We start from the raw sequence: 12,612 nt of genomic DNA on the forward strand, positions 1-12,612 counted from the left end.
TACAAATAACTTAATTCACATTCAAAAGTTATAATTATAATAATATAACAAATAATAACAAATAATTCTAATGATTTGAAGAAAAAGAAGAGGGTTTGATGCGCATGGGATGTCTTTTTTGAGGAATGGTGTTTGAAAGGTATGTTTGGAATATAAATGTTTGCAGAAAGTAATAAATGTGGTTGTAAATAGTAAAATCTAATATTTTATTTATACTGATTGCGGAGAGCAAAAAGTATGGCTACAGATAGAATTTCTCGCAACTATATTTTTTTTCTCATCGCAGTTACTTTTTAATATATCTAAAATAGCTTTGAACGAAAATTCAATTTTATCCTTCATTTTATTCAATACTCAACTACACACATTATACAACATCTACCATCATATTTTTTTCTCACCGACCAAACTCTATAATTCATTTCTTGTTATTTTATGGTCGTCATTGCAAAGTTATTTTCTCCTCACCATAGAATAGAGATCACTTATTCCTATTGTTTCACGTCCACCATTACTCAGTTATTTTCTCTTAGCCAGTCGAAATTAGCCATAGATTACTACAGTCAAATATTAACGATGATATAGGCAGAGTTTGACGAGGATGATAACAACTACTCAAAAAAATACCACAAATCATTCAATGGATAATTAAGTAAATGAATTTTGAGAGTTATAATAATATTTATATGCATGTATTAGTATCTGAGGTTGGAAAGTTGGATTCGAGAAACTTCAGAATTCCTAAACCCTAGGATTCGGGAAAATCCATGTTCCTCACCAAGTTTACAAATAAATTTTATTTTAATTTATAAATAATTAGATAAAAAAATATTAAAAAAATTAAAGATGTAAAATCATCAGTATAAAAAAATTAAAATATGAAATATAAAAAAAAAATTATCACTATCAATTTCTCGTATATTAAATAAAATTTATGAAAAAATATGCATTTATCTTTTTTAGAAATTAAATTATTCAAGTCCAATATTTAGATAAAAAAATTAAGTATAGAAAAATATGTTAATCAACACTATTTAATTAAAAAATAGATTTGACAAATAATTGCACAAAATATAAAATATAAAAAAATAAAAGATGTGTTCCCTGAACCCAACCCATGAGTTTGAGAAACTATGGATTTCCCGAACCCGGGAAATCCATACTTAGATAAAAAAAAATTAAGTATAAAAAAAGTATGTATTTATTTGTTTTAAAAAATAAATTATTCAAGTGCAATACTTGGATAAAAAAATTAAGTATAAAAAAACATGTTAATCAGCATTATTTAATTAAAAATTGGGTTTGTCAAATATTTGTATAAAAAATAAAATATAAATAATAAAATATATAGGTTTCAAGAAATCACGAATTTTTCAACTCTCGCGTTGAAATCTCCAAACTTAAACCCGTTACAAAATTAAAAATCCAAATTCATTATTTGAAAAATTCAATAAAGAGGATTAACTCTGGTGACAAACAAATAGTAGGCAATAGAGCAAAGAAGGCGACAACAAATAGATAAGGCAATGTGTGGGCTGCGGTTGTGCGTGAGGTAAGAGATATGTGAGAGAGGGTAATTTTGGAATATAAGTGGCTGCGAGTGATAAAAATGGTTGCTAAGAGTAATTATAATTTTTTTTTGTTTATGGTTGCGAAGAGCAAAAACTTGGCTGCGAATAAAATTTCCCACATTCTTAATATGAAGTGCATTCCTTATACATTTTTAGAGTTATTTTGGTTTATAGGATCAATAAATTGATAAATAAAATTTATTTCATATTTAAATTATTTTTATATACGTTAAATAATAAATGAGATGAAAATTCAAATATCACAAATGAGGGATAATTTAACCCTGGGAGGAGTCGGGATTCATTGTTCAATGGGTAGGATATATGGGGTAGATGGTGATTTTATCTCTTAAGATAGTGTTTGATAAAATAAGTACGATAAAATTATATTAAAATAATTTATTTATAAAATTCAACATAATTTATCCGAAGAGGAAGAGAGATAAATTTAAATGAAATGTATAACATAAAAAGTCACATAACTTATTTCTAAATAAATTTAATAAATATAATAAAAAACACATTTGTATGGGATATTTTTCATATTCTACTTTTTTTTATTTATATTTTAGTTAACAAATACTACTCAAGTATAAAAGATGATTGACGCATGATCTAGGGCTTTTGTAAGAGGGGCATTTTGGTCTTTTTTGCATTATCATACTTTTATCCTTACATTAACCATATAAAAAATAAAATTAAATGCAAGATATCTTATAGTGTGGTTCTATTAACGGAAGAATCGAAATTTGCTCATCTCGCGATATCCTTTTCGCGAATTAAATTAATCCTAATGGTCTTATTTATTGTTTTATTTAGTGGAAAAATGAAGGATGGTCACATGAAAATCACAATTTTGAGTCTTAAAAAATATTATTTTAAAAGATATATATGTATATAAACTAATATAACATTCTCTCGACTCTAACAAAGCGATGAACTAAGATTTTTCCTTTTCATCAAGTTAAACTAAGACTAGTGCAAGACTAAAGAACAACACTTGCTATCTGATCAAGTATTTCATAATCAAATCTTTTTACTAACTTATTTATTTAGTTTGCTAAGTAAATTCTGCTAGTGTATTTGAGAATAAATAGCAAAAATGGTTACAAAATTTTACACTATGATACAAAAAGATCACTGAAATTAAATTTATAATCAAAATATCAATGAATTTCGATTTAATATACAATTCCATAGTTACCGTCAATTGTTGTTAAAAAAGCTAACGAAATGCTGATGTTTTTGTACTTTAGTGTAAAATTTAGTGATTTTTTTGTAATTTAGTATAAAATTCAATGACATTTTATACTTTTTTGCATAATTCAGTGATCATTATGATATTTAATCGTTGTTAATAATGTCAATATCTCATTAGCCTTTTTTAACATCAATTAACGATAATTATGAAATTATATATTATATATTAAATTAAAATTCAACATTGTTTTGATTACAAATTGAAGTTTAGTAATTTTTTTTTTTTTTTTATCTTAATACAAAGTTCTGTCAAGTGACCAGTTATCATATGCTTCTATTTGAAACCCATATTCTATAATCATATCTTTGTTAGGATTTGCTTAGCTTGGGTCCCGTCTTCCAATCCCAAGTTCACAGGTAAAAATGATTCGACAATGGCTGACTAGACTGTCAAACCTTGTGGATTGCATGGCTCTGATTGTTCATAAGAATCAAAATCCTCAACGAATCAATTACAACAATATGCTCAGTATAATAGCAGTTCATACAAATCCGACGAACACTGCAATTGTTTGAGAGGCACTAGATTCTGTATTCACACTTCCTCACAAAGCACTGCTTCTGGGGGTAAAGAAACACCCATCAAGAGTGGTGAACAAAGCAAGAATTGAGGGAGGGTGGCCACCGGCCGGGAAGTGTTTCATTGAAGGCCATAAACAAGCAGAGCTCCAACAGCACCAATGCCGGCTAAAAGCCCCATGATCACCCCAATGGGAGGCAGGCCCCCACCAATTGCCTTCCCGGAGTTAACGTCGTACCTTGCAAACCTCTTCTTTGGTGCTCTGCATTGTGGGCATGTGTAGTCGTCCGGCTGCAACCAGTTCATGTCCACAACACAAGTAAAACCAGAGAGTTCCTTTCGGTCCACAACACATAGGAAGATGGAAAGTAAAATCTTTTGTTGCTTAGAGAGGAAGAGGATGGGGGACTAACACATTTGGCTTGCGTTTGGATGGGATTGGATGAAGAGGAGACAATTTACAGAATGAATACATATAGCAGCAATCTTGACAATTTACAGGATGGATATGGTAGACTTTAGCTTGTAATTGAAACAGAGTCAAGAAGTGAACTTGCCTGCTCATCGAAAGGTTTCTGTAAGAAGTATATGTATCCACAATCAAGACATATGTGTGATGCTCTGTCCTGAAAACATAGAGAACCTCATTTATGCAACAAACAACAAAGATCAAAAAGGAGAAGCAAAGACGTGGAGTAGGCGGCACAATCTTTTGATGCCTAAATAAGCCTTGCCTTTTGAGCCTCAGTTAACTTCCGGCCAAAGCGAGGAGGTGCTGGCCTCTTTGGTAGTCTTTTAACATCGACCTCAGCACCTCTGCATGACAAGTCAGATCCAACAATTGCTTGGAGTTAGGATGAGCCTTCTTCTTTGGAGAAACATGGAGTCTTTCAACCACTAGTTTTTACACAATGTTGCAGCTTTTCGAAAAGGCAGAATGGAACTGAAAATTTGGTTACAAGCAACTGAAAGTATGCTCCACGTATGTAAAAATGATATGTTAAAACTCTCAACAACATCACTGCACAGTGCTCGGGACATTTATCGATCATGGAGCTTACCATTTATTGCCATGCCATTCACTAACCATATGCAATGCTCACAACAAAGAAGCCCAACAGAGTGTCCAAACTACCAGAATGGTGAAATGGCATAATTACTGGTGCAGGAAATACTCTGTCAACCTTTCTATTGGCTATCATGGCCCTGTAAGTTTAAAATGTTAACCATAGACATGTGACCCAGTCATCAACATAGCAAATTCTGAACTGGTGAGGAACTTTTTTGCTTTTCCTATGGATAGGAACCCCTGGCCACTAACCCTTCTATGTGCACTGGGTAAACTCAACAAGCACTCCGAATTGCCAACAAACTACACGCACAAAGGAGGGACAAAATTTACTAAGCAAGTTTGCCGATTGTTTTCTGGGTAATCTCACCATTGCTACTAGAATAGTTTGTTCCTGTATACTCACCGCACAGCTACATTTATTGATAGTGGGCTGCAATTTTCAGCCAGAGTTTACCAACTAGATTCATATCACCTCATCAAACAAATTTGAGTGAAACTTTTCATGGACCAAGCTACATTAGAGTTCATCATTATAAAACAGGAAATCTAGGGAATTTTTCACATTCACTTTAATCTCAACAGCTACAAAATTTATATATTCATATGAATCAGTTATAACTGATGAGCCATTGCAAACATTGAGCAATCACTAAGGGGAGAGAGAGGACCAAAACCTGCTAACGACGAAGTAGACAGAGTCGGGCTTTGCTTGGATGGCAGTTTTTGTGAATCCCAGCTTATCAGCAGGCCAAAGCTCATCTCCAAAGAAGCTGCTAGTATAGAGAACTTGGTCCCCAGCCCTAAGCCCTGCTCTTGCAGCATTCCCACCATTCTCTACAGCCTATAATCAACAGTATCCCCCAAATTGGGAGACATTTATGAAAGGATTTAATTCAAATTGATTAGTGGTTGGTTTCAAAAGTACAGGGTATTTTTGCACCTATAATGATTCTATAAGAATGAATCTTATTGTTACAAAATTGGACATCATACTTATTAAATCTTCATTTTCAAAATTAATTTTGATTTCATTAAACATTGGGTGTGGGTGCAATTCAACCCATCAGTCTGAAAAATACAAGCCATTCACTCGTATCTAAAAATTCTTTTCTGTTTCTGTGAGAATGAATATGTATTATTCATGTTCAATTTCTTACAATATTTTAGCCCCAATTCTCTGATTCAGTTTCAGAGTTTCTGGTAAAACCCATAGAAAGAAGTCAAGGTGCATGAAATGAGAGAGCTAGAAGCATCAAACTCACAGTGATGGTCACTCCACCGCCTGTCTTCTGGCCCAGAGTGAGGCCTAGTGGCTTGTCGACTTCAACCTCAATGTTCTTCGAGGCCCCAGCAGTTCTTGCCGTGATATCGAGACCTCTTCTGGCAACGCCGGAATTGCTCTTCCCGTCGGCTAGGAAAGAATTCGAGACACGCCTTTTGGCGTCGTGAAGCGAAAGGCCTTGAAATGACGTTCTCTGGGAGCAGAGAAATCAACGACATCAACGGCGTCAAAAGTTGCGTTGTTGTTGAATGAACTGAACTAGTAAATTTACCTGGGCACGAGTAGGAGGAGGAGGAGGAGGAGAAGGAGAAGGAAATGGCTTGGCAGATGAAGTCGAAGCGGGGGGTTTGATGGAGCGGTTACTCGGGAAAGCTGCGGAGCAAGAAGATGAGGAGCCTGCAACCATGGCGGATGACATATTGGTTTGTTCGATTGACAGAATCGAGAGATGAAGATGTGGGTTTGAGAATTGGGGAATGGGGCGAGCACGAGCAGTGGAAGTGGAAGACGAAGAAGAGTGACAGTGGTTGGTTTATGCTGCAGTCTGTGGATGGGAAACGCGGTAGCAGATAACCATCCAGTGGCGAAGAGAGACTAACACATGCCACCGGCTCCGAACTCTCGTATACTTTTGAATTGGTCCGCTTTGGGTCGCCCCCTAAATTACACGAATGATTAAAGATAACCATATCAAATGGTAACGAGAAAATTATATTTTTAAAAAATTAAGAAATAAAATTATAGAAAAATACATAAATAAAATAATATAGGGTTTTTTTATAAATATAATTTTTAATATAAAAAATAATTATTCAATTTAAAAATAAATATAAATTTCATTACGCATTCAAATAAATTCTAAAAAAAATAAAAATTTTGAGTTGGGGAGAAAAAAATTCAATCTCTAATTTCTTTAGGAAATTAGATAGGGTTTGGTAAATGAAGTATAAATTGAACATATAAACTATTTTGTGTTTGGTATATAAAATATCAAAATATCGCATTACCTACGTTATAATAAATTTTGACAAATGAAGATAAAGAGAGTGATTGTGATACTTTTATAATAAACGGATAAATTAGTTATTAAATCATTATATATCTTATCGCGTAAGCTCGTTAGAGGGCAAGTGAGATTAATTTATCTTTATCCTATAAAATTATTTTACCCTAAAATTAAGTTAAGTCTAATAATGAATTAAACCAATTAAGAGATAATGTCACACATAAGATAATACTACTTAAGTATCCTTCAACAAAACTTGAGTAATTGTTACTCTTTTGAACTCTAATTATTATACTTAAATTGCCAAAGTCTATGCTTTCAATATTTGATCATTAATCCATAATATAGGTTCCTAATATTACTGCTTGGGACCCATAAGTACCTTAAGTACACAATTTGCATCATAATAATAAATACTAGTACTACAACAAATTGTTGTTTATAATTATAGTAAGACGTTTGAATAATTATTTTTGTTATCGTTAAGATATAATAATAAATTTATTTATACGTAAAAATGTCTCAATTAAGGTGGTTTACGAGTGATCTTGGGACCTATGGGTGACCTAAGAGTTTATGAGTGACTTGCAAGGAAAAAACCGATTAAGGGTGTTAGTGAACCTCACTTGCGAGCTAACTCATACTTGAGTTAATCTCTTGAAGTGTATAAAGTTAATAGAATAGTAATTTTTGTAAAGTTGTGAGCATGTTTTTGTTAAGGGATGAGTCTTCTATTTATAGAGATAAGAAAATCGACAAGTGAAAAAAATACATAATCTTCGACAAATATTTTAAGTTCCATTTTGAATTTGTAGGTGATGAAATCGGAGCCACAAGAGTATTCTGAATATCAATTATTGGATAACTCATGAATTCCCATGAAGATCTTTTAATGACATCGAGAAAGATTTTCGAGTGAGGTCTTTTAGCCTCAATCACTCAATCATACTAGTTCTCAAGTGATCTTTTAGTCAAACTAATTCTTCAACTAAATATCTCACGAGACTTTCCCTTTAGTCTTCCACAAATCTCTCGCAAAACTCTCATTTAGATTTCTTGGACTTTGGGACGAGAGTTTTGCGAGAAAATAAATGGTTTTTTTTATTTTAAAAAATAAAAAAAATATATTTTTTCAATTCATAGCATAAAATTAATTATTTAATCGTACACGCCCTGTTCGTGTTGATCTCAATCGGGAAATAATTATAAATTCTTCAAATTCTACCGGACACCAAACAATAAAAAATATAAAATAAATAAAATTACAAATTAAAGATGATCACATGTCACGTCAATGGCCACGACCATCAAAATTAGTAATCATAAGGGTCTTTGGAGCTTTAATTAAATGATGAGTTAATTCTATACGTTATGATTGATTTTTCCAACAGCGTGACAGATCATCTATATTAAAGAATTATAATTTAACAATTTAAATGAATTCGATCCAAACGATACCGTACCCAGCAGCCAGCCACCCCGTTTAGACCGCTACCAACGACGTACAACACTCTACAGCAGTAAAACCAATTATTAATTAATAAAACTAATATAAGACTATAAGTTAGTGCCGTTTAATATTCGCTATTCATAAGAAAATGAAAATGATTGTACGAAACAATATGTCTTTGCAATCATTTGGATAAATTATACCGTTCCATTGACCTTTCCTATAATATTAGAAGTATCCCTTAATTTACAAAATTATTTGAGTGCAATTATTGATTAATATTTATATTTATTATTATTATTAAAATATAATAATAAATTTATAACCACCCGAGAGTGTTCATATTTAGACAAGTTTCAGCCAAAAAATAGAAAAGTATTCAAGTAATTTGTATATAAATTCTTACATATCTCAATTAGAAAGATTACCTCTTATTTATAGAGATAAAAATTATGAGAAAAAGTGACATCTGAATATTTTAGAATTAATTTTTACGAATCTCTAAATAAAGATTTCAAATGTCGGAAACGATCCTCAAGATGATTTTTCAAGAATTATTTTGTCAAAAAGGTCTCGTGGGGCTTTCTTCTGAGTTTGAGTTCGTTCTACGTGGACGCATCAATATTAAATTATCCTCTAATATTAAGAATTATGTCAAATTAAATTATCCCTCGATGCTAATTTATGTCACACAGGGGGGTTATACAAATTTCTTAACAAAAATATTTGATGAATGAAGAAGATAATTTTTTAAAAGATAGAGGGTACATATTATAATTTAATAAAAATTTAAGGGGTGACGACATTAATTTATTCTTATATTTTGTTGCCGTTGACACTAAAAGTAACTTAATCCCACAAGTGCAACGATACAGACATCACACACGTCAAATATAAACATAAAAAATGTGTTTGGGGTCACCCAAAGCATGCCATGGGTAAGTGAAACGTAGCCACGTGCAATAGAATATAAATCACGAGCACTCACACAGCATTTAAACTTTGTTGCGCGAAGAAAACCCCAACCCACTTTATAAGTTTTTTTTTAGTTATAATGCGCTAAAACGTCTCGGAACATCATTTCGACGTTTTGCCAATATCTAGACTTTGTTGTACGATGAAAATTCCTACTTTATAGGGGTTTTTTCAGCTATAATGCACAGAAATATCTTTTAAGTTTTGTTTTGATATTTAAAAAAAAAATTATTTTTAAAATGCCAAATTTTTTTTTGGCATGTTTCTACAATTATAAAAATATTTTAATATTATTTTTATAATATTAAAAAATATCATAAATGCGTTTCTAAGCATTTTCATCCACGAAAAGATTACTTACCGTCTTTATCAAGGTTAAAGACGAAATTTTTTTTGTCTCTAATTCAACATTTTTAAATGTATTGTTTGTTTTTAAAAATAATTAAAATTTTAAATACATTGTTTATATTATGTTTAACTATTTTTTTAAAATTTATTGTTTGTTTTTAATTAGTGAGTCACGGTTAATTAATTATAAACCTATGTTTATATTTGTTTGAATGTATTATGAAATTTTTATTTAATTTTTTTATTAAATACCTATTATTTATAATTTTTTATATTAAAAATTATATTTATAAAAAAACTCAATGTATTTTTTGTTTATGCATTTTTCTCGAGTTCCTATTTCTTACTTTTTAAAAAAAATATTATTTCTTCATTTTTATTTTGTATCATATCTATTTTCTATTTTTATTTCCGTACAATCTAATTTTATAGTCATTGAAAAGTTTAGTATGTTCACAAACTTGCATGAGGTGATAAATTTTGATTGAGTTAAATGTTAGATGCTAACTTTTACATAGTCTTTTATCATCAAAATTCACAATATTTCGACATCACAAAATTATAATGATTTTTTAAGGAATTAACGACATTTTTCATAAATTATAAATTTTTTGCTATTTGTAAAGTGTATTTTTTTTTTAAGAGTATATGATAATTTCGTGGAGAAGTGTTGTTAATTACTTAAAAAAATGCTTATAATTTTGTAAGTGTCAAATATAGTGTTAAAATACAGTATACAAATACCATGATTGTGAGCAACTGAGACTCAAAATACCACGTGCTTGACTCTTGCAAGTATGGGGCTAATGTCTCGTAGAATAAGTTTTGATATTCAACTTAATACTCGATGCTTAGCAACAAGCAATAAGGTAGAGCATCACAAAAATTAGTGTTTTCCCTACCTTGTTTACCTTCCCAAGGGATTGGTGTTTGATGTGTATATGGACCAAATACCAATAAATTAGGCCCACAAAAGAGATCTCGAGGTAGGTACTAAAGGGAGACTCGAGACACTTCGGTCACCCCAAGGGAGATCTCGAGAGAAGATCTCGAGAGATTAGGGATCAAGCACAATACCCCTATTTGGAGAGAAAGCAAATTGTATGTGTCAAGGCAAGTAAACTATAAACGCTTCTAAACAATTTATGATTCAAATGCCAAACTGTGTTCCTGAGTTAAATACTTGAAATTTTATTATGCTTCTATTAGTGTTATGTGCTTTAATGTTAGATTTAGATGACATCTAGCAAACTTGTTTGAAATGCATTAATTGTATTTTTGTATAAATTAATAAGAGACAAAGTTTTCTTCATTCATATTTTCTCTAATCAATTATATAAATGAGTCTCTGGGTCTTTTGCATGAAAATCTTATTCTCAATGTGTTGAGATTGTGTGACAGGATTATTTGGTAACAGAATATTTTAAACTATTCATAGTCTTTAGATTATTTGAATATGAACTCTGATTAATAGAGTATGGACTAGTATAGGGGTTACTACCTCGTTCGGTATGGGAATACCAATAAGAGAATGGTATGTCGTGCATTATATGACATGAGATGTTGCCATTAAACCTGTGGGTAGTTATTGGAGAACAATCAGTTGAATGTAATGTCGATGACTGACTACATGGCATGGTGAATAATGGTTGAATTATCAGGTTGCGATGGTATGTTGATCTTTAAACTTGATCCGACATGGTTGTTTTGTGTATTAATGTGTAGGACTTGCTAATGAGTCGGATCATCCAATTAAAAGATGTGAACGTTGATCTATGTGGTTCCATATTACTGGTATATGAAGACAAGTGTTGAAAATAATATCTATTACTCGTGTCGATATTTGATGAGGTGAATATCTTATGTGATCTATTATTAATGTGACATGATAGTCTTTGGCCAGTGTAAATTGAAAGTCAAAAAAGGTATTTTCTTATGTGTCATTTAATTACATTAGTGAGGTCTGACACATAATTATTAAGTTTGTGAGTTTGTCACTCCATAACTTTCGTTAGCAATCAGATAACACATAATTATTGAGTTTGTCACTTCAGTGTCGAAGGTTGTTAAGATATGCAATGAGCTACGAAGAGAAATACTAGAGCCTATTGTGAGGTACATAGAAACAAGGAATGGAGGGCCAATCATTGAAAAACTTGAAAGTCTATGATTTAGGATTGCTTCGATCTTAGTCTAAAGAATAAGCACAAAGAAGTGCCAAAGCATATAAAGGTTATGACAACTTGAATTTCTAATGAACCAACGAGTAATAGAAAATGAGGATTCAATGTGGATGCACGCAATTATCTAGAAAAAGAAAACAATATAAGAATCTTTCAACAAAACAAAGTCTTTCCAAAAGATTGGATAGCAAACCTTAACTCAATAAGGGAAAGACACCAAGGAGAGAAAAAAAGAAGCAATGAGATGAAAAAGAAAATCCTTTTATTACATTGAAAGCAAACAATATATGGAGACAATAAAAAAAAGAAAAGATACATCACAAAAAGTAAAAAACAATCCCAAAAGTCTATGACTCACCCTAGCTAGAAGGAATCTCCACTTGGGCACAAAAGACTAGAGAAGAGCTTCAAACAAGACTATCACTAAGAAAGGATTAGTAGTAAGCATTTACGGAGAAAGAACTCGGAGACTAATTAATGTGTATATGGACTAACGTCTATGTCTAATAAATTAGGCTCAATGGGAGACATAGAAGACCATAAGGCAGACCTTGAAGGGAGATCCTGAGAAAGACTCCCCCATGGGGTATTCTTGTTATAGACGAGCAAATAGATATCTTCAAACTCTTATTTGCAAATTACGTAATGAATAAGAATAAGTCAAATCCCAATTAATATCAAAATACCAGAAGTGATTATCTCAAATCTTTTAGCTCAACTATATATAGGTAAACCCTCATTTCACAAAGACAAATCACTTCTTATCGTACATATTCAAAACTTTTGTAATTTCATTTGTAATTTTTAAAAATCTAACTTAAATATCAAAGTGTTTATAAGAGAAATGACTTGAACCCTTTGACGATTTTTTTTCTTATAGTGTCTTAAAAGCTTGAAGATGGATTCCACTTATGTATTCAGGCAACAATAATATTTATGTAAATT

General features: G+C 31.4%; 1 protein-coding gene across 1 annotated transcript; it reads right to left on the minus strand.

Moving 5' to 3' along the window:
• Positions 1-3,256: 3,256 nt before the first annotated feature.
• Positions 3,257-6,324, minus strand: LOC127795039 (uncharacterized). Its single transcript, XM_052326499.1, has 6 exons — positions 5,977-6,324; positions 5,686-5,898; positions 5,098-5,264; positions 4,086-4,167; positions 3,909-3,977; positions 3,257-3,642 (listed from the first exon to the last, which is right to left on the minus strand). The coding sequence occupies exons 1-6, from the start codon at positions 6,121-6,123 to the stop codon at positions 3,472-3,474; spliced, it is 849 nt and encodes a 282-aa protein (XP_052182459.1). The 5' UTR covers positions 6,124-6,324; the 3' UTR covers positions 3,257-3,471.
• Between the last annotated feature and the right edge of the window lie 6,288 nt (positions 6,325-12,612).

This window comes from Diospyros lotus, chromosome 1, assembly GCF_014633365.1.
Source record: "Diospyros lotus cultivar Yz01 chromosome 1, ASM1463336v1, whole genome shotgun sequence".
Lineage (NCBI taxonomy): Eukaryota > Viridiplantae > Streptophyta > Magnoliopsida > Ericales > Ebenaceae > Diospyros > Diospyros lotus.